Raw genomic sequence first — 21677 nt, 5'->3', positions numbered from 1 at the left:
CACGTCCTACACTTTATTTCTCCAAACATAACTGCCGCGCTGGGCGGTAACCCCTCCCTTTCCTGTTGCGTGGGGCGCAGCCCACTCAAACAATTAACAAGCAAAGAGAGAGGACTGTTCCTCTCTTTAACTCTATGGTGGCGACACCACACCGTGTAACACCCACAGTGGGAACATCTTTAAGTCAAGTTCAATTCAACAAAGAAAATACAGAGAATCCCCAAAGCAACACTTTTTTTTAATTCATATCTCGTTTTATGCAGATAACATTGAAGAAAAGAAAATTCAGTAAAATTGAAACATAAGATGTTGCTCCAATAAAAATCTCATTTTAACCTGTAAATAAGAAGCACTCTTCATCATGGAATACTGATCATCTCAAAACAAGTGGCCTGATTCATGGAAGTGTTTTATAACGCAATCCCATAGGACAACGTTCTGTGAATCAGGCCCCAAGTTGGAGTTCACCTGCTCTTCGTTAACGTTGGGATCATGAGTACACATAGAAAGTACGACTTTAAAGGGTTGAACAGAGCAGCCGCCTACTACACTGATCGTGTACCTGAGCTGCCAGGAGATATGAGAAAATTCAACACGAAGTTTCATTGTGACAATCATGAAGGACTTTTGCTAATACGCAATTACTATACGAGTATAAGTGAGAATGCCGACTACGGTCGCTAAATGAACAACCACTTCATATATTCAAGGAGAGGTCTCTGACTTTAGGAGGGCTATTCCTACGTACTGAATCAGACACATCCACCATTCTAAGATGGCCGGCAGAGTCAACCAATGTCCTCTTTAGGGCCTGGCTGTGACTGGGACACTAAGCTTCGTCTTCCCCGGCAGCGCGGTTTACACCAGCGCCGCTGCGTTTTCTCCTCAGTGTAACTGCAAGCCGGAGCTCCTGTGCTGCCTCTACCCCTTGATAATCCTCCCAACATGCTGCCTTCGGCTGTTCCTGGGGGTCGGGAGGCGCTCGTGTCCAGCTCTTTGCGTAGCGCTCGCGACTGCTTAGCTGGGGACGACTTTGGTACTGCCTATGCGCACTACCTGCTGGTACTAAGCATTGCCCCCGAGTTGCAGGCCGAGCTCAAGGTGAGTACTCACCCCTTGCCTTGTGCATTATATGGGCCAATGCGCAACAGATCTTGTCACGTGCCTTTCACGTCCTATGTGGGGATGCGAAACGATACAATTTACGTTTCTTGCACAGCAGAGTTAGATGACATAGTTTTAACATGCAGAAATAACAATTTGTGGGTTATTTACCTCTAATAATCGTGATTACTTTTAGTCCTAATCTTCCTCGTCACAGTACTTACTTGGGGGAAGCACACGACTTTATGACAGGAATACTTTTCTTAAGAATTTTGCAAACCCCACCTCCTCCCCCTGGAGTATGTAACCTCTTCCTTTCCCATTGTTGTGGCCCGCTATGTGGTTACACTGGCCAGTCCGAGCACGCAGCAGATGATGGCAGTACTGGGGCCACACGGCTAGACAGTGGAACAGTTGCCGTGACCATCCAGACTTGCTGGATGGCTGCTGTGATCACACAGGCTTATCGCACACTGATCAGTGGTTACACGTAGGGCTTTAAGTGGGGGTAAGAAATTGAGGGTTGGCCTCTTTTGGGGCGTGGCTTGCATGATGGGCGTGGCCTGAAAAATACACAAACTTTTAAGGCACGCAGACAAATATATAGCAGTTATATATTTGTGTGTGTACCTTACTATGGTTTGTACACTTTCAATCCTTTTTTAAACAGAAATATGTAACATATTTCCATGTTTATAAAAGATGACTTGAAAAGTACACAGTTCAATCCATCTTTTATAAAGCTTTGACGACGGACAAAGCTTGAGGAGTCTTTGTCCATGGACAAAGCTTTATAAAAGATGGATTGAATTGTGTACTTTTCAGACCATCTTTTATAAACCTCGGAATATGTCACGCAGTTCCAGGTTTGCCGAGTGTTAAAGCTGCGTTGGTGACTTGGTGTGGGGAAACAGAAGTTACAGTGCTGTGGCTGGCTGGCACTTCTGTCAGCTTGCCTGACTCAATAGCAGGCGCATCTCCTGTCGCGGCTGCAGCCATGGTGGGGTAATGTGGTACCAGAGGGCCCTGGCTCAGCCCCACTTTTTGGAGACTGCCAGGGCCTGGCCCTGGCCCACTTAAAGTATTGGTTAGACGGATCAGACAGACACAGGGTTGTGAGTACATGGCATACATGCCAAAATTCTGAAGAACCTGGAAGGGAGATTTCGTAAGAGAAATCGGCGGAAATTGATTTTTCCATAGGAATGCATTGGGACTAGAATAATTTTAGGCGGTAGAACGTGAAAAATAGCAGTATTTTTGACTGAAAAATCGGGATTCATCGCACAGTGCATGGCAGTGCAGCCAAGAATTCTGTGCGTTGTAGTGCGTGGATGCAGGTGAGCATTTCTTTGTTGGGCCAACCTCCAGGGAATATGCCAATCTAGCAGTTTCCTCAGATAATGAGGAGGCGAAGTCGGCAGAATGACAGTACACCTACGCAAAGATCCCTGTCTCCCAGTAGGACTGTGAGTAGCATGGAAAAGGCATAGTAACCTGGGAGCATGTATGTTGGAAACCGGCTTCCAAGTGCGATCCTCTAGGCCATAACCTTTCCAGTCAACGAGGTTGTAGGGAACACCATTACAGAGTCGGATGCCAAGGATGGAACATACTTCATATTCATCGACTCCCTTGTTGGGTACAGGTGGAGGTCTGCAAGGTAGTCTTGTACCCTCCACAAAGGGTTTCAATAAGCTGACATGGAACACTGGATGGATATGCCATCTGGCATGAATGCACAACCTGACAACAACTGGGTTAATGCAGAGTTAATGCAGGAAAGGACCTCATATGGTCCGATATATTTTGGCAGTAATTTCTTCTTGCCGTGAATTTGTAGATTGAGGTAGACAGCCAGACTTTATTCCCTGGCACAAATATTGGAGCAGGACATCTTTTTCGATTGACAAAACGCTTTGTGGTTTCTTGAGTGCTGCGTAAATGTCAAAAAACCTCTGTGTGAAGTTGGTTGTTTAACCAATCATTGCTAGCGGGAACCGAATTTGGAAGTGTAGGTAAGATAAGTGGATAATGGCCATATAGGGCATAGAACGGTGAACAGCCGAGTGAGTAATGGAAAGAGTTGTTGTAGGCAAACTCAGCCCCTTCTCACGTAGACAGTCATGTAGTCAAAGTTAAAAGGGAACTGTTTGATTTGGACTGGATTTACACTAGAGAGAATGTTAGGTGTTTAAAGTTATATGGACAGAAAGACCCTAATCACAGGGCAAGGGGAAATCCCCAGGAGTACTTGAAAAATGTCCCTGCAGCACACGTAGAAGGGAGTTCATGAGACTGCGGATGAACTTAATGCCTACCAGGGAATTACTGGAAGCAAGGAAACCAAAAGATCAGAGAGATTTTATATGTTGATGGTGTGAAGGTCAAAAAGGAAACACTACAGCACATAATTGCGTCTTACCCCGGTTTCGAACTCTTGAGAGAAAAAGATGGATGGGTACATTTAGTGAGAAATGTATAACTAGAACAGCTGCCGAATGGTGGGGGTCTATCCTCTACGGGGAGAGTATTAGTATGACTGTAGCTGTTTTCGGGTTTGTGAAAGAAATATTGTATGCAGATTCTTGAACCGACTCTTGAATTTATGTTATCTATGGAGATGATGACATTAAGGGTGTCGTTAGCTCTCTCTGTCTGCCCGTAGGTCTCTGGATGATAAGAGGAAGAGCAGCGGGCATCTATGCCAAGAAAAGACATAAGAGCTCGCCAGAATCTGGATATAAATTGTGTGTCCCGATCAGTTAACACAATAGACGGCAAACTAAAGAACTGTACCATGCCTTCATAAAACACTATTAGACAGAAAGTGGGGACCCACGCTCTAGACAAAACAATGTGTTGTCGTTATTCATTTTAATTAAAAGTTTACACTTTTATGCACAGAGGTCATGAAAAGAAATGTGTGTAAGAGTATAAACAGAGTTTAAACATTATTTTAATACAAAGCGTAAATAGCTGGTTCATGTTCATTATCAATACATAACCTCTAAAAATGTGTATTTAGAAAGGTGAAAATGTTTGAAAGCACACAAATGTTTTGACATTTTTTTTCAAAGAAAAAGTAATAGAAATACAGAAAGACATACAGTCAATTGCACTCCTATAAAGTAGGTTTATTACTGCTCTAAAATATATCCAGAATATCTATTCATATATTTATGGAGTGCTGTTTTTGTTTTTCTGTGTTGCGTTGGCACAATCAATTAATGATCATGTCTTTTGTCTGCCTACGTGGATGTGACAAATCTGAACACTTTAGGTAGTACTCACCGTATATTAAATTAACGAGGACTAAATCAGGGCATCCAGTTCCCATGCATTGGGAAAATCTCGACATGGGATAAACTGGGCCATTTTCATAAAACAATGACAACAAGGATAGAGGTGAAGTCCTTGATGGGAGGCATTTCCACAATGACGTCCATAGACACAGACAACCTAGGGTTTGTGTGTAAGGGGCATAAGCTTCAGGAAACCTTTCTTGGGGCCTGGGAGCACCTTGCCTTGTGTACATATGGCACAGGCAACAATATAATCGAGGACATCTCTTTGCATCTGAGGCCACCAAGGCCATCGTTGTAGCAGCTCCAGAGTCTTTTGAAGTTTGCTATCCTGAGAGTAGGACAAAGCCGATTTCCGAGTGGACTCGCTGGGTAGGTACAAACTGTCATGTATAAAGGGTAACCCTTCACACAAAGAAGCGTTTAATGCTTGCACCTCATGAGGGTTCTCAGTTGCCCAATGACGAATGTGCTGTAAGATGGACAAAAAAGCAGTACAGGCACACAAGACAGAATCTTTAGACAGAACATGACATGGATCAGGAGGTTTAAGGGTATCACCAGGGATGTGTGACAACCCATCAGCCTTCACATGTTGTACCCCGGGTCGATAAGTGATGGCAAAGTCGAACATAGCAAAAAACAGATGCCAACGTTCTTGCTGTGCAGTGGTGCATTTGCATTACCCAAGGATTGTAGATTTTGATGATATATGTACGCCACCACCATGTGTTTAGCACCCGAGAGATGATGCCGCCATTCCTTGAAAGCGGCTCTGATAGCTTGTAGCTCTTTTTCCATAATTGCGTAGTTCCTTTCAGCGGCTGTAAGCGTACGAGAAAAATAAGCCACTGTATTTAGCGCCAGGGTTGTAGGGCACTTTTGTGACAAACATGCTCCAAGAGCAACATCATTGTGACAATCCTGCTCCAAGAGCAACCTCAGAGGCATCAGATTCAACAACAAACGATAAAGAGGGATCTGGTGGGCGGTGGAAAAGCCTGTTTTAAAGTCTGGAAGGCATTCTCAGTCTACTTTCCCCAAAGAAATGGGACTGAAGGACTGGTAAGGTGGGTTAGCAGAGCAACTATAGAAGAATGAATGAACCACCTATAAAAGTTTGCAAAACCCAAAAATGACTGCAGAATTTCGACGTTTGTAGGGGTAGGCCAATCGAGTATGGCTTTGATCTTATTATTACTCATTTGGTTAGCCGCAGTGGTTGGTTGGAAACCCAGAAATTCAACTTCTGAAGCTTGAAATATGCACTTCTCAAGCTTAACGAACAAAGCATTGTCTTGTAGGTGTTGTAGAACCCGGGAGCTGTGCTAAACGTTTTAGTCATAGGTGCGGGAAAAGATAAGTATGTCGTCAAGATAATCACAATGAGAGGCATCATGTCTCTAAAGATGTCATTCATGTTGTACTGAAATGTGGCAGGACCGTTGCAAGGGCAGAAAGACATTATTTGGTATTCACATAGCCCATACCGGGATTTGAATGCTGTCTTCCGTTCATCCCCTTTGCACACACGTACCAGGTTGTACGCCCCCCGCAGATCCAGCTTGGTATAAATAGTGGATGACTGCAACTATTTCAGTAGCTTAGAAATCAGAGGGATTGGGTATTGGTTCTTAATGGTTATAGCGTTCAGTGCACTATAATCTACACAGGGGCACAACCCTCTGTCCTTGGGTATGAAGAAATTGGGGAGGCAGCGGGAGAGATGGAAGGGTGTATATGCCCGATTTGCAGGGCGTGATCAATGTATTCCTTTAGCACTTGGTCCTCAGCATGGGTCAAAGAATAAATACGCCCATGAGGCACAGTACCATTGGGTTGCAAATCAATAGGGCAATCATAAACCCGGTGTGGGGGTAACTCTGCTTGTTCCTGGCCGAACACGTATTTGAAAGACAGGTATTCTTCAGGCAAAACAGAGTGCCAACTTGTGTTACGGCACTGACACAAGGAATCCCTGGAGCCAGAGCCAAGCGAGTGGAACACTGTAAAGCGTCTGGAGTGACAGAAGAATGGTCTTGGCAGTACTGTGAAGAAAACATTACTGTCTGCTCATTCCAATCGATATCATGCTTGTGGGTTCGGAGCCAAGGTGTCCCCAGGATTATATTAAACTGGGGGGCCGACGTGAGGTCAAAAGCAATCGTTTCTCAACGCCCTTGATGTGTCTGTTTAGTCAACTCCCCTGAAACGAGTGGGGTACCATCCACCACTAATTGATTCAGGCATGCTCTTGGGACATGTTGGAAAGCCGTGTTTGTTGGCAAAATGAATGTCCATATAGTCACCAGTTGCTCCTGAATCAACCAGGAAGGGGACAGCTAAAGAATTCCCGTCAGACATAGTGAAAAGTATTTGGACCATATAGATGAATTAAGGGGGAACTACATCTACACGGGACGCTGTTGAGCAGCCGAAGGAAATGGATGCCTGATCGCGTGGCTCCGATCCCACTTGCAATCCTTGAACTAAACTGTGCCTAGACCAACGTTAAAATTCACTGTCAAACGTGTAGCTGTCAGGGGAGGTACAAAGCAGGGATGCCGTCTGTCCCCCATACTTTACACCTGGAACCCTTTCTAGAAGCCATAAGAGCCAACAAGGAAATAGCAGGAATACCCTTTGGGCGGGGGGGCACCCACGAAGTAGCCGCATTCGCAGACGACCTGCTCATGACAGTGGCCCAACCAGAGACCTCCCTGAGGGCAGTAGACATAGAACTCCACCAGTTCGGAGCAGTGGCCCAATTAAACTACTCTGAAATCCTCAGCCTCATGACCAAGGCAGAACAGAACCTCAAAAAGACCTTCCATTATCGGTGGGTAGAAAACTCCATAACATCTAGGAGTAAAACTGGCCAAAACGGTGGATGAACTCTACCAAGCAAACTACCCTCCCCTAATGGAGAAGCTTAACACCAAAATGATCGGCTGGGGCCATATTACAATAACATGGATGGGGCGTATAAATGTCCTAAAAATGGTGGTCCTCCCACAACTACTCTACTATTTTACAGCCCTCTCGATCCGCATACCTTCAGCGTTTTTCCGATCCCATCGCAAAATCACGAATCAATTTATCTGGAAGTAAAAGAAAACCTGAGAGTTGCTGCCAAATAAATGAGAACCCCAACGTCCCAAGCGGGAATGTGGGAACCGGACTTCAGGGCCTACTATAGGGCCCTTTAAACGAGGGTCATTAGAGACTGGCAAAAGGACAACAGGGGGAAAATATGGAGACCCATGGATAAGGCGGTAGCAGGGGGAGGATTGGAGGGGATCTTATGGAAACCCAAAGCAGATAGACTGGGCGCAAATGTACAGTAGCGCAATCCTAACAGCGGTGGGAGACGCATGGTACTACGCGTTAAAAAAAAAAGGGCATACATTACATCTACCCTTCCCCATGTACACCCCTGTTTGACAACCCGCAATTCACTGCGGGACATAAACACTCGCCTTTTGAGGCCTGGCAACAAGGGGGATGCCAGAGGGTTAGAGATATGTTCGATGGAGACCAGGTTAAACTCTTTGAGCAATGCAAGGCTGACTTCGGATTGGGGGGAAAAGCAGAGTTACAGCTATATTCAGCTGCAGCATTGGCTACTTCATCCCTCCATGAAAGAAGCGGGGACCCGTCAAATGACCCCATTCGAGAAGTCCCTAAATACAGATCCCAGCGATAAGGGAGTGGTTACATCAATAAACCCAACACATAAAAGAGGGAGAGGACCCCCCCCCCCCCGACTAGAGCATATATGAACAAATGGGAGGAGGCCACAGGATGCACGATAGAGGAATCGGAGTGGTCAAAACTGTGGGGGTAGGTCCCTAAACTATCGAGATCCCTACAAGTTAGAGAGCTTTGGCTGAAGCTAATATTCCAGTGGCATATAACACCGGTCAGGCTACATAGAATATACCCGGGAACCTCACAACTGAGCCACATATGGTGGGAATACCCAAACATAGACAGCTACTGGAAAGGTATCCAGGAAGCAATCGAGCAAGTCCTAGGGGTCACGAGGGGAGGGAACAGGGGACTAGCAATGATAAAACTCAACAGGGGTCTAGAGGACATCACCTCAAAACCAAACCGCAAACTTTGTCATCATGATGATGGCAGCATCGCTCTCTTTTGGCGCGCAAGTGGAAGGCGAGGGACGCCCCCGCTCCCCACAGGACCACGAGTGGGTAACGAAAATCTGGTCATTCGTAGCCATGGAATGGCTCACATACTATATCGGATTCAGCACTGACTGGTCGTGTCTACTGAGATACTTAAGAGCGGGTACACGCCGTGCATGGTGCCCTAGGTCTATGAGCCTCCTGGGAATTACGGACCCCCGGGAAGGCGAACCATGAAAGAGTTACATTGGTGAACTAACACGAAGGAAGACCCAGAGGAGACCGTCATTACCAAACCAGGACCACTCCGAGGAGCAGTGCCAAAGCAAGGACAGTACCCGGATCAGAGAGGGATGGGGCTGGGGAAGGGAGGTGGAAACCCTCATGTTGGAAAGGTTATTGTTAAAAATACAAATAAAAACGAATTGAAAAAAAAACCTCACTGCAAACGAACATACTGACCCTGTGCACAGTATGTCTCAACATAAGCCTCAGTAACCATCTCTAATCGGAGCTGTTGCTGTTTTGAAATGTGACTTCGGGGAGCGCCGGCGGAGACCGCTACTGCCACGCAAGGGAGGGAGGAGCCGAGGCCCATGACTGTAGCGGGAGCTGATCTATTGAACCCGATGACCTCGGGTGCGGCAGAAAATAAGTGAGGGGTCAGGTGGCGGACTGAAACCCCTCATGCGAGGACGGCCTCTCCCTCAGCTGAGAAAGTTAACCCGGCTGTGTTGGGCGGAGTGAGGTGCAGTGTCCCATACCCACTCAGCATAGCGGACCCCTGCCAACACTGGGGAGAGCCTGGGCGGGACTGTCCTGCAATATGCCTGGAAGGTGAGAGCGGCCAATCGAACAGTCACTAGTGGGAATAGAGGGCAGTGGTGGCCGCCAGCGGACTTGTGGGCCCTGCTGAGTTGGAGGCGTGACTGCCCTCCAACATACTGGTGTCAGGGCCGTGAGAGTGCATCTGCTCCGGGTGATGCGGAGGGGGGGGCCTAATGAGAACCATAACTATCGGCACCATCACCCGAGGAGAAAGTGCACACCCTGCAACTCCATGCTGGCTCCGGTCTGCGCTGAAGCAGGTTTCTCCTAATAAAGGAAACTCCATAATCTGATCGGAGAGAGGAATATAAATAAAAAGGCGTGATCTGCACACCATTAACCCTAGAAGCCCTCCACACCCCGGAGGGACACATGGCGCTTGACAGCCGTGAAATGAGAAGGAGATCAATGTATTGCTCACAGGGTAATTGGTACCTGCACTGTGGGCAACAATAGTGGCATACACTTACCATAAGGATCCCAGTGGGCCCTCTGGATGGCTGATTGGCACGGACCCAGTGAAGCTAGACAAAATTTAAGCCAGGATTGATTGTCGGGGCCGGCGTGACTCTGCGGGAGAGCTGGGGACAAGCACAACAGCAACTAGGCAAATTAGTTCTTGATCCGTGCTTGGGGCACTCGAGAGCAAAAGGGAGACAAGATTACCTGAGACGGAGGTCTAATCAAGTGGTGCAGTTGGACCACTTAAACAGATATGCACATTGCCCTCTAACCCCTGCCACCTTGCACTTCCAAGCTTCAGGCAGCGCTGCCGCGAAGGGCGCACTCCTTGCTTGCAGTAAGGAGACCAGGATACACCGCTGCTGTCATGGAAGTGGGGACTCCTACTTAATACAATGAATACACGAGCCTTGCGTGGGCGTCTTCTCTGGGATACTACTCCTTTTTCGATTGCCATTTTCGGCCTCTGCTAGAAATCTCCAAAACATATTGACATACGGAGAGCAAACACTTCCATAAGATACGTGGTTACAGCAGACTCCGAACTCTGATCGCATAAAAGCCTACTGGTGAAAAGGGTGAAATGAAGTGAACATACTGGACACGTCAAACAAAATAGGGATCATAATGTTGTGTCACCGTAATCCCTAGATATTTTAATTCTGACGGCAACCATGTGAAGCCCATCTGGTCTGGGGGAGGGTTAGTGGAGTCAGTCAGTGGGAATAGTTCTGATTTAGTACATTTGACTCGTAGTCTGGACATGGAGCCGAACCTTTGGACAGTCTGTATTATAGGCGCTAGGTGTCTGGAGGGGTCTCGGATGAATAATAAAGCTTCATCGGCGTATAGTGAGATGATTTCAGGTTACTTTAAGAGCCTGACTACCCTATGCATGTTACTCCATATGTCATCAGAAAATGGCTCCATCACCATGGCAAACAGTAGCAGTGACAGCGGGCAGCCCTGCCTAGTCTCACCCTCAATTGTGATTGCTGCCATTTGTATTTACCCTTGCTACCGGGTCTGCGTATAGTAATTTGACCCATGAGATAAAGTTTGGTCCGAAGTTGTACTTCTCTAGCACTGCCCACATGAACTGCCGGGACACGGAGTCCAATGCCGTTTGTATGTCCAGGGCTGCAGCAACTGCCTGTGCCCTGGGGTCTATTTGTGCAGGATATTAAACAGGCGCCGTAAGTTTAATGCCGTAGCCCGGCCAGGAACAAAACCTGACTGGTCTGGGTGTACGATATGCGTCATGTAGGGGGCCAATCGGAGTGTCAGCACTTTGGCGAACATTTTTATGTCGGAGTTAATAAGTGAAAGGGCTCTATAAGAACTACACTGTTCTGGGGATTTAACTGGCTTGTAGCAGGACTGTGATCACTGCCTCCCATAAAGTGGGTGGCAGCACCCCAGTTGAGAGGGACTCCGACCACATCTCCAGCATTTCCAGGATCAGTCGGGGATATAAAATGTTTGTAAAATAAAAGTGTTGGGCCATATGGGCCACAGGCTTTGCTGGTTGGCAGTTCGTCTATGGCGCAAGAGATCTCTTCTGTGGTAATGGGACTGTCTAAGTGTCAGAACTTCCCCTGTCTATTCCATGGTACGTATCAAAAACTGGCAGTTGAGCTCGTCGTGTAGATGACGAATTCTTCCTGCCAATGTACCACTCAGGAGTACTAAAGGACAGACTGAGAGGTCTATTGACCGAAAGACTGGTTGGACACTCGAGGACACCGCTGGCTGTGAAAGAAACGCACAAGAATCAGTACAATGGATGCAACACTGAACAGTAATGCAGTCAGGGAAGTAATAAGAGCTAACCTGGACATATGACATGAATTCCCTTGGAATTAAGAGTGGCACTGACTCCCCGTTCCCAACCAGTAGATGGCGTTACCCTGCAAACAGATGTAGTCAGAACGAAATGTAACCATAGAAAATGAGCATGAGAAAACACGTAACAAGAACAGACAGAATTGGTAATCTCTTACTTGTAGTGGTTATGTAAGCAGGCTGTTGGTATGATGTTCTTAGCAGAGATGTTGTTAATGTCTTGTAAGACTTCCCCTGATCCGCCGGCACGAGGATGCCTACATTCCAAGGGTGTTGTTTGTTTCCAAGTTTCCTTACCCAACGGCACGAGGACGCCTTTAAATGGCCAAGTCAGTGCTCAATGAAAAAGTCTCTAGTCCGAGCACAAACAAGACATGTGTTTCAATATCCAAACGTAACCAAATAAAATCCTGATAGAGTTCCGTGTCGGCAATGATCGAGCAGCAAAAGACAATCCGTGAGGCAAAGGGAATCCGTGGACAGTCCGGGTTGAGGTTTCTCTGACGGTGGAATAACAATACGTAAAGCAGCAGAAGTCTGTGGAACAGACAGAGTCAAAATCCTGAAGTTCCTAAACCAAAGACAAGGGGTAGAGCGAAGAGCTAATTCGGTAGGCAGGCAAGAATTGTAAACCAGTAATTTTCAAAGCGAGAAAGAAGCAAATTCAGAAGCGCTTTAGCTTTGTTTGGGGTGGGGCTTTATGGAGATGGAGAATCACCTGATCCGATGTGCGTGCTCCTGCCGGAACGGTGAACCTGCTGACAGGTGTGCAGGGCGCCATCATCACCCTGGAAAATCCCAACATGCATGGAAAGACTTGCAGTGCATGGGAAACCTGCCAGTGTTTACTCTAGTAAGCAGATGTCTTCTTTTACCAGATTTGGGTGACAACAGAGGAGGAATAATACTAGAAGACTGGGTATGACCACGTCCATGAATGTGTCGTGACTTATACATAATAATTGATGGTTTTCTGACAATAAGGCTGTTCTGGTGCCCGCTGAGAGGGATGTCAGCGGGAGGACCTCCAAGTATCTGTCTATGTCCAGGGTGGTTGCTGTGTCAGTGTTGGCATATAACATTGTGTAAAATGCGTGGAATTCCCGACTCACCCCCTCACTAGTGTGGACCATTGTCCCAGTTGTACTTTGTATAGCAGGGATGTGCCGGCTGCCCCGGGATTGTCGGACTATCCTCACAAGCAGCTTGCCAGGTCGCTCACCCTGTCCATATTTCCTAGCCTGATTTGGACCGTCTAGGAACTTCAGCTCCCTGTCCAGAACTTGTCTAGTTCCATTTTATTTAATCTCCCCTAAGAGTTGGTTACCAGGATTTGCTGCTAGCTTTTGCTCTAGTCTGCGCAGGTGAGTCTCACTGCATTGTATGTCAGCGTGTATGGATTTGAGTATCCCGGCCTTGGATTCCAGTGCAACCTCTCGGATATGCGCTTTAAAGGCCTCCCAGAGTGTTTCCTGTGTATCAACCGGGCCCTTGTTTAATTCAAAATATTCATCAGTGTGTTTGGCGAGCTCGGCCTTAAACACAGGATCCTGTAGGGATTGCGGTTTGAGCTTCCATCCTCTGTCCCTATTGGGCGCAGCTCCCATTGATATCTTTAGTGTTACCGGGGAGTGATTGGAGAACGTTCTGGGCAGTATTTCAGCTCCGCTCAGGTTACCAATCAGCTTATCGGAAATATGCAACCTATCGATACTGAAGTGGGAATCGTGGACTGTAGAATAGTCCGACTATTTCTTTATTCCCAGGTTCAGAACCCTCCAAGCGTCTTCCAGGCTTTGCTCACTGAGGCCTTCCTGGTGCAGCTTTGGTCGGCTGGAGGGGGCGGGAACCGGATCTATCTAGGCTGTGGTCCATTATGGTATTGAAGTCTCCCCCCCCCCCCGTCCCCCATAGAGTGGGAATAAGGGGGTATTGATAGAGTAGATCGAGCATCTCTGGTCATTGATTTTGGGGTCATACGAATTCAGGAGTACTACCTCCTGTCCATGTAGCTTCCCGTGTATCGGGACATAACGTCCCGTTGGGTTTGTCTGGGCTTTGATATGAGTGTATTGGATAGATTTATGTATAAGGGTTATGACTCCTCTGCATTGGGTTGAGTATGCAGTATAAAAACGTTGTGGGCCCCACGGCTTTGCAAATGCCTCACAAAATTGTCAGTGCATGAGTTTCTGTGAAAAAAACAGCATCTGTGCCTTGTGCCGTTTTAGGTACAGTTGCAGGTGTCGCATTTTGATCGGATTGCCAAGACTGCGTACATTCCAACTAATTAGGTGCAGTGGTTCAACCCCCATCTAGTCTGCACGCATAGTTACTGTTAACTGCAGTATTATCATACCTCCAATGATTTGGCGTGCTTCCTCCGCGTGTGCTGAGATTGCGGTTGAAACATAAAAACATCTTGAACAACTTTATCCCAACCTCCCTTCCCCAATTAGAGGGATGACATTCCCTGTGTAAACAACCCAACTACTTTTGCAGCCTTGCATGGGGGGGGGCTGCGCACCGACTGCTTCCAGTGCTACACAGCTGGCTTAAACTGTAAGATAAGTAAACAGTGGATTTCCGGTGATCGGGCAGCTTGGGTGGTGGTACAGTCATATCACATGGTAAGGAGACAAGACATCTTAACCCCAGGGGCTGTCATTGATTTTAGCATGTCAAAGAGGGTTTTCAGATAGGCTTCAATGATGCTGACTGGACCACGGCGGTCATCCTGGATAGTGTTTGTCTGTAAAAAGCATGGCTTCCTCAGGAAGCGTGAAGAAGTACACCTTGCCGTTGTGTTCAAGGCGTAGTTTAGCCGGGTAGAGCATTGCATATTTTATGTTATGCTCACTGAGCCTTTTTTTGGTCGCCAGGAATGACTTGCGCTCTTGCTGCACCAACGCTGAGAAGTCTGAATACGAGTGGACTCTGTTGGAGCCCAACAGTAGCTCGCGCTTGCAGCGCGGAGCAGTGCATCTCTGTCACGATAGTTGTGCACACGGGCAATTATCGGGCGAGGATGGGCGTCGGGTTTAGGTTTGGGGGCCAGTATGTGGTGTGCTCCTTCGAAGGTGAATTGCGGGGACACCTCCGGGTCCTCCAAGAGAGTCATCAGCATTTGCTCTACATAGTCTTCCATAGGTCCCTCAATGTTATCCTCTTGTACGCCAATAATTCTTAGGTTGTTACAGCGCAACCTGGCCTCCAGGTCTTTTCATGATTCCTGCCCCTCATGTCCTCAGCCCTCCAAGATGTCAGGCTGGAGCCAAGCCACGATCGCCTACATGGCCCTCAAGGGCCACTCCATCCCTCCAAAGACCCACTTGGAGTCAGACTTGGAGCTTGTGGCACCAGACTCACTCACTCCCATAGGATAACATTGGGGATTGGACTTGTAGTGCATTGATGGGGACAAGATGGATGCCCCCACATATTTCGGTTCCCAGAACTGCATGTGCAGTCTAGTCTTTTGAGTGTGGTTCAGCCCAGAGAAACCTGGGATACCCAGAGACTATTTAAGCCACGCCCAGGCTGAGAAACGTGCTTTGTGTTTTCTGCACCTGCAGCGTGACACTCACCGTGTTCGGATTGGTCTCCAGTAGGCCTGCATCTTTCTTCTGCGCTCAGCTCCTGCAAGAACAAGAACACCGTTAGGAACAGCCTTACCTTGCGGCGCTTCTGCCCATCATTCATCGCTTCTTCTGTTCTGCGGGCATCTTTGGCGGTGTCATTCCCATCCCGTCACGCCGCTTCCTAAGGAAAAGGGAAAAGAACAGAAAAAAGGCATTAGTAAGCATTCAGCAAATCTTTGCTTATTTTTAAAGACTACGAGCTTCAAATGCTTACCTGAATCCCAGCCGCTCTGAGGGAACTCTGTCTCCGGAACTTCTCATCCATCTGCAAGAGGGAAAACACACTCCAGGTTAGCGTGGAAACATCTAGAGGCGCCGCATACCGCGCTTACTCATCGCATTTCTTCTTCATAACCGGCATCCACACTGAAAACGTCGCGGCACCTAAAAGACACAGAAAAAGTACTCAGTTCAATGCAAATATGAAAAGGGTGCATTGCGCATCGCTCTCTTGCTCACCTTCAGCGTTACTCATCTCAGCAGCACGTCGCCATCCCCGGACGCCAGCCATCATCTAAGGAAGGAAAGGAACAAAGTTAGAGAACTGTTCAAAAGACTCATTATAATTACCTGTCAGACTCTTGCCAGTGAAGTAACTAGGCAGCAACGAGCCTGCATCAATCAACGCGCCCCTGCGCTGAAAGCAGGACAGAGAGCACACTTTCCGAGAAAACAAGGTGAGCTGTGGATCAAAGGGGAGTGTTGGACCCTGGGGAAGAAGGGGTTCAAGCACACAGAGACAATAGGGAGTTAAACTCTACCAATCCTGTGTTTCAGGCCCAGTCTCCAGTCGAGTAGACTCCAGGGAAGGGTTTGAAGTCGTAAGAGGTCAGAACAGGCTGAGTGACGTCCCCGTGGATACCAGGTGAGCGTTACAAGGTTCTCATTCTTCCTACTGATGTTTAGTACTTGTTTTGATATAGTGCATTAACATCAGCCCTAAGTACGCCAACTTCATCCTCGGTTGTGCCCACTCTATTTTCAACTTCAGTGAAGCGAGTGTCAGTTTTGTCCATGCAGGCTTTAAGGGAGCAGATTGTGCCACTCATGTCGTCCAATTTCAAGTACAGTGTGGTGAACCCCTCGCACATATACTCCCTCATGCGCTGGAGCTCACTGGGCTCTTGGAGCTACGTGGGCCCACCAGTGCAGTCGCCTGTGCAATCCGCTCCCTCCGCAGCCTTGGGCACTGTCTTGACAAACATGCTGATGTAACTTTGCTTCTTGCCGGTCCCTTTCGTCCTTGTGTTTTGTTATATGGGTGCCTGCACCCAGCACAAGAGGGGGAACCCAGTAAGGGGTGACTTAGGTTAGCTCGCTGTGTCAGGGCCGGGGTGTCTAGGTTTCTGGGGACTGATGGCTCCTGCCGGACTCGCAATACTTATCTCAGTTCAGTTGGGGATGCATTAGCACTCAAGTTTGAGTGGCCCTAGGTTCATGCCGTTTAATGAGTGGGGGACTTCCAGGTAGGTGTCGGGCTGGGATGGTAGGAGTGTTGATATGGCAGTCCGCTACGGGCAAGTATTACAAAGGGCACCTGGTTAATGCCTTGCTCTACCCAGGTAAGTAGACTCATATAGCAACACAACTGAGCAAGGTCATAGGAGTCCAACTGAAGATTAGACCCTCTCATTCTGGATTTCAATAAAGTCAATAATTGAAATAATACTGCAATTCTTGTTTAATTTGTGCAGTAAGTGTTGTGATAAACATGAACATTAAAACATAGGATATTCGACATGAAACATACATGATATAGTACATGAGTAGCAGTATCCAAATCAACAATATTCGGAGTACAAATTTAAGCAATTATATTCTCTATGCATCCTAGTAGGGGTGACATGAGAAATAAATACCGTAATTGTCTGGTCAAATGCACATATATGTGAAACAATCAAAAGTTGAAAGACAACACGAAACAGGTCAACACAACAGTGTTTCGGCCATTTAGCTACTTGAGGAGCTGTGGTTTAGTAGGCCTTCATCAGGACGGTTACATTCTTATGAGTGAAGAATCCTATGTGATCTGTCGGAGTAAATCGACAGAAGAAGTATCAGGAGTGAGTAGGCAACCAAACATCTAAGAGTTGGAATGCATTAAATGCATGAAAACACAGTTCACAGGAGAGAACCATGGAGATTGCGGTGCTTACCGCAATCATAAAGCACGTTGGCGTCAGTCATCTGTAAGTAAGTTCTTCTGCAGAGAGGGGATAATGACCATGAATCATCGGCGGAGGTGGACCCTACCCCGATCCTGTGCAGTGTACCTCAGGGTTCTTGCGTTTCCCCTACTCTATATAATATATTCACCAAGCTGTTGTTCGATGATCTGGATCTTCTGGGTATCACCTACACTAACTATGCAGATGATACACAGATTTTCCTCCCGCTTTCTAGGGATCGTTGTAAGGACTTGGCGCTGGTGAATAGAGTATACCTCATCATCCAGGCATGTATGGCCACCCACGGGCTATGCCTGAATGATGACAAGACAGAGTTGATAATTCTAGGTACTCCTTCTAACAGCAACAAATGAAGTCACGAATACTCATCCTTTACAATTGATGGAAACATTATTAAGGTTTCTAAAGAAGTAAAAACCCTTGGCTTCTACCTGGCCTCAACCATGTCCTTTGATAAACAACTGAACTCTCTGGCCTCTACCACAGCCTAGACATGCAAGCTTATCAGAGCTGGTAAGCCATTTCTCTCAAACAACAGTTGCATTATCCTGGCTAGAGCATTAATCCTCTCTAGGTTAGACTACTGTTATGCTCTCTACAGTGGTGCTAACAAAGCAACTATCCAGAGATTACAAATCTTGCAAAATAATGCACTAAGAGCCGCACTAGGCATGATCAAAAGAGTACACATTGCCACAACTAGACGTCAACACAAGTGGCTCTCCACCCATAATACCTAATAGACAAACTGTTGAGATGAACTTCTAGTAGGCCAACAAGAGTTAGCAACTCTAACTGCCTAGTAGTACCGAGATTTAGGCTTACCAAGATTGGTGGCAATAGCTTTCCTGTGAAGGCTGCTAAACTTTGGAACTCCCTACCTCACAAGCTGAGAATAGACCAACCCTACCTTCACTTTAGAAAGAGCTGTATCACCCACCTCAACCTGACTGAAGGCTAGTTAGACTTTCACAACTGCCTACACAATAATACACTTCGCTATGCTGCCCATCACTGTAAATATTAGTTGGAATTGTACTGTAGAGACTTGATTTGTATATAATCTGAACATGTTTCTATCTCTTGCCTGCAACTAACTTTATCTGTATAGTTTTATGGTTATACTGTAAATTAATTGAAACTTTGTAAGCCTTGCATCTTCATATTGTTGCGCCCCGTTACCTCTGGGTTTGGTGCGCATTATAACTAAAGAAACAAACAAACAAAACCTGTTAGCTGTTGATATCCGGTACTTCCAATGGTACTGCCACTGCTACTAGGAGAGGTGCCAGAGAAGGTGACTCCTCGATTCTTCCTATCATAGTTGCCCTGTTGTAGGCAATAAGACGCGCAAAGAAACGAGCAGCCAACACTGATCGCACTGTATGCCTTACTAAAAACACAAAGAAAGATCTAGACAGACTGGTATGTGTTGCAATGTAAAGTCCTCTAAGTAATCTAGTAAAAAATACGATTAGAAAGCATTGGCAGCTGATAAAGAACGCTGGGTCCCTAAAAAAAAAGTTCCTCCGTTCGCATTCAAGAAGAATCAGAACATTAAGAAATCGCTCGTACACACCTTTACTGAACCAGCAAACCCACAAACAACTCTATGAAATCTTCCTCAAGTACAAGGACATTACAGATGTGGACAATGTACAGTTTGTCAATTCACTGAAACCAGAAAAGTGTTTAAACACAGAAATGTCAATTGGACCTTGAAAGACCATACTAATTGCAATACAAAACATGTTGTTCACATCATAGAATGTCCCTGTGGACTCCTATATGTTGGCAAATCGATGAGAGCCGTAAAAACTAGAATCTGTGAACATTGCTCATGCATAAAAAATAATGTACCAGAAAAACCACTTGTGGACCATTACCTTGAAAAAGACCATACCATCATGGACATCAAATGGTTCATAGTACAGAAAGTAACAGCCACTAGAAGAGGTGGCGACATTGACAGAATCCTTACCCAACTTGAACAGAAATGGGTCCACCGACTTAACACTGTAAAAGATTGTCTTAATATTACCCTTGAGTGGAAACATTTTACTTAAAGCCCTACCTTGATCCTCATATGCAATTTTTAGTCCCATTTTATTTGGTACACATGCAGTGATAGCGTGGTACATATCTCCACCTCTACGAATGGACTGTATGCCAATGGCGGACTTTATGATCTTTTATGATGTATTATGGACAATGAACAATGTATGTGTGTTACCCCCGCTCTTTCCATGCATTGGACCTATGTACATGTGTCTGTTACCCCCGCTCTTTCCATGCATTGGACCTATGTACATGTGTATCTCATATTGCACACAGCAAAATTGCATATTGATTGTCACCGCGGCATCTTTAGATTTATGAATGCATATTTTGATATTGAAAAATAATGCAATAATGGTGAGATCTGTTGGATACATGGTCTTTACACTGATCACATGTACTGATGAAACACGAGTGGTCATATGATCAAGTAATTCTGTTCTTAGAACGATCTGAGCACTGCAGTATTCCTGATTAATTAATCATGTGTTGTTGCCATTTGCTCAAAGAAATGTGTTGCTATAAACTCTGCCAGCTACAGGTACCTACACCCATTATGGAGATCTTCTAAACCACTAGAATTATGAAGTTTACAATACGGGACATACTGTATTTAGGCTAACACCATGTCACTGTGCTACCAATATTCACCTGGCTCCTTATTCATGACGTTGGTTTATTTAGCCCTGGTAAACAATAGCCTTAAAATGGCCGACAGCTATCGCTGATGCACGTCTCGTCACCATGACAACAACATTCAACAAGATTATGTTCTATCCTGAGAATTATCTGCTAACTAACCAGGATCTTATTCACTTTTTTCCTTAAACTGCCCCCACATAGGCATTTTGTGTACAGTTGGATCACCGGGCACTTCCGTAGCCTCCTATTCACTGAGATTTTCCAAGATGGCGGCAGGCATAAATACTACGGTTTCCAAGGAAACCGCACGCCTGTCAGCCACTTTCAAGATGGGTGTCTGACCGTCTAAACGCTAAAAAATAGCGGATCCATACAGTTGACAGACCGCTTCAAGTATGCACATATATATTTTTAGCACCCTGCGAATATGCATGCGATCAGCCAGCACCGCTTGGATTTAAATCCCACTCGGTGTTTCACGCACACGGTCGCAACTATTGCTTGGCACATGCTGACTGAGATCTACCTAATAGTATGCTCTCGTACCATCACCCTTCACCACGGGTTGGATAATGGTGACACAATTGTGTTATGTGTAAAATTCTTATTTAAGAATTTTGTGAGCACACACAGCCTGCTAGTGCATGAAATCACGACACGGCCGGGCAGATTCATTGGCATGGCCACACACCACCGCATCCATGTGTCCTCCACAACAAACAGCTGACCGGCGCCCCTACTTGTACACCCGGACCAATCGGGATTCATCCCTGGTAGATCGACTGTGCTAAACCTGCGGCAACTGTTTGCAACAGTGTTTCAGTTAAACCTGGAAACCTCTGCCGTGGCCGTCATTCTAGACGCCGAGAAAGCTTTTGACTCTGTGTCATGGAATTTCTTATTCGGGGTGCTGAGCAGATTCGGTTTGGGGGATGGATTTATAAAATATGTGGAACTGTTATACAAACCCAAAAGCTATAGTGCACACCAATAGAAATTACTCTAAACCCTTTGCATTGGAGAGGGGTACACTGCAGGGTTACCCTTGTTCGCCCCTTTTATTTGCTCTGACTATAGAACCTCTAGCAAGTCGTATAAGGGCCTTCCATGTCTGTAGACGTATACATATATCTGGCCCCCCACAGGTGATTTCACTTTATGCGGATGACACCCTCTTATAGCTTTGAAACCCGAACGCAAACATAAAGCTGGTGCTGGACGAGGTTGGGGTATTCACACTACACTCTGGTTATAAAATCAACACTACCCAATCAGAACTATTCCCATTGACGGATAATACAAAGATACTGGCAAACCTCCACGGGCTAAAATGGGCTCCGACTACTGTAAAATATTTAGGGGTAATGGTGTCACGGACACAGAAATTATTATTTGAAAAACTATGAGCAATATTTAAACACATTAGAACTCAAATTAAATTAATGGTCCAAATAC

At 46.2% G+C, this 21677-nt stretch overlaps 1 protein-coding gene across 2 annotated transcripts in view; it reads left to right on the top strand.

The window, feature by feature from the left end:
• The first annotated feature begins 803 nt into the window (after nt 1-803).
• PRMT9 (protein arginine methyltransferase 9) overlaps nt 804-21677 on the top strand; it is a 1177496-nt gene continuing 1156622 nt past the window's right edge. The window contains exon 1 of one of the 2 annotated variants that reach the window (XM_069631249.1): nt 804-1101. In XM_069631249.1, coding sequence (XP_069487350.1) covers nt 946-1101 — 156 coding nt within the window. In that variant the 5' untranslated portion in view covers nt 804-945. The remainder of the gene's footprint in view (nt 1102-21677) is intronic. The other variant, XM_069631248.1, reaches the window with a different exon arrangement.

Source organism: Ambystoma mexicanum, chromosome 6q, assembly GCF_040938575.1.
Source record: "Ambystoma mexicanum isolate Mex_15411 chromosome 6q, UKY_AmexF1_1, whole genome shotgun sequence".
NCBI classification, from domain to species: Eukaryota; Metazoa; Chordata; class Amphibia; order Caudata; family Ambystomatidae; genus Ambystoma; species Ambystoma mexicanum.
Note: the sequence above shows the minus strand (reverse complement) of the source record. Positions and strands in the feature narration are given on the sequence as shown.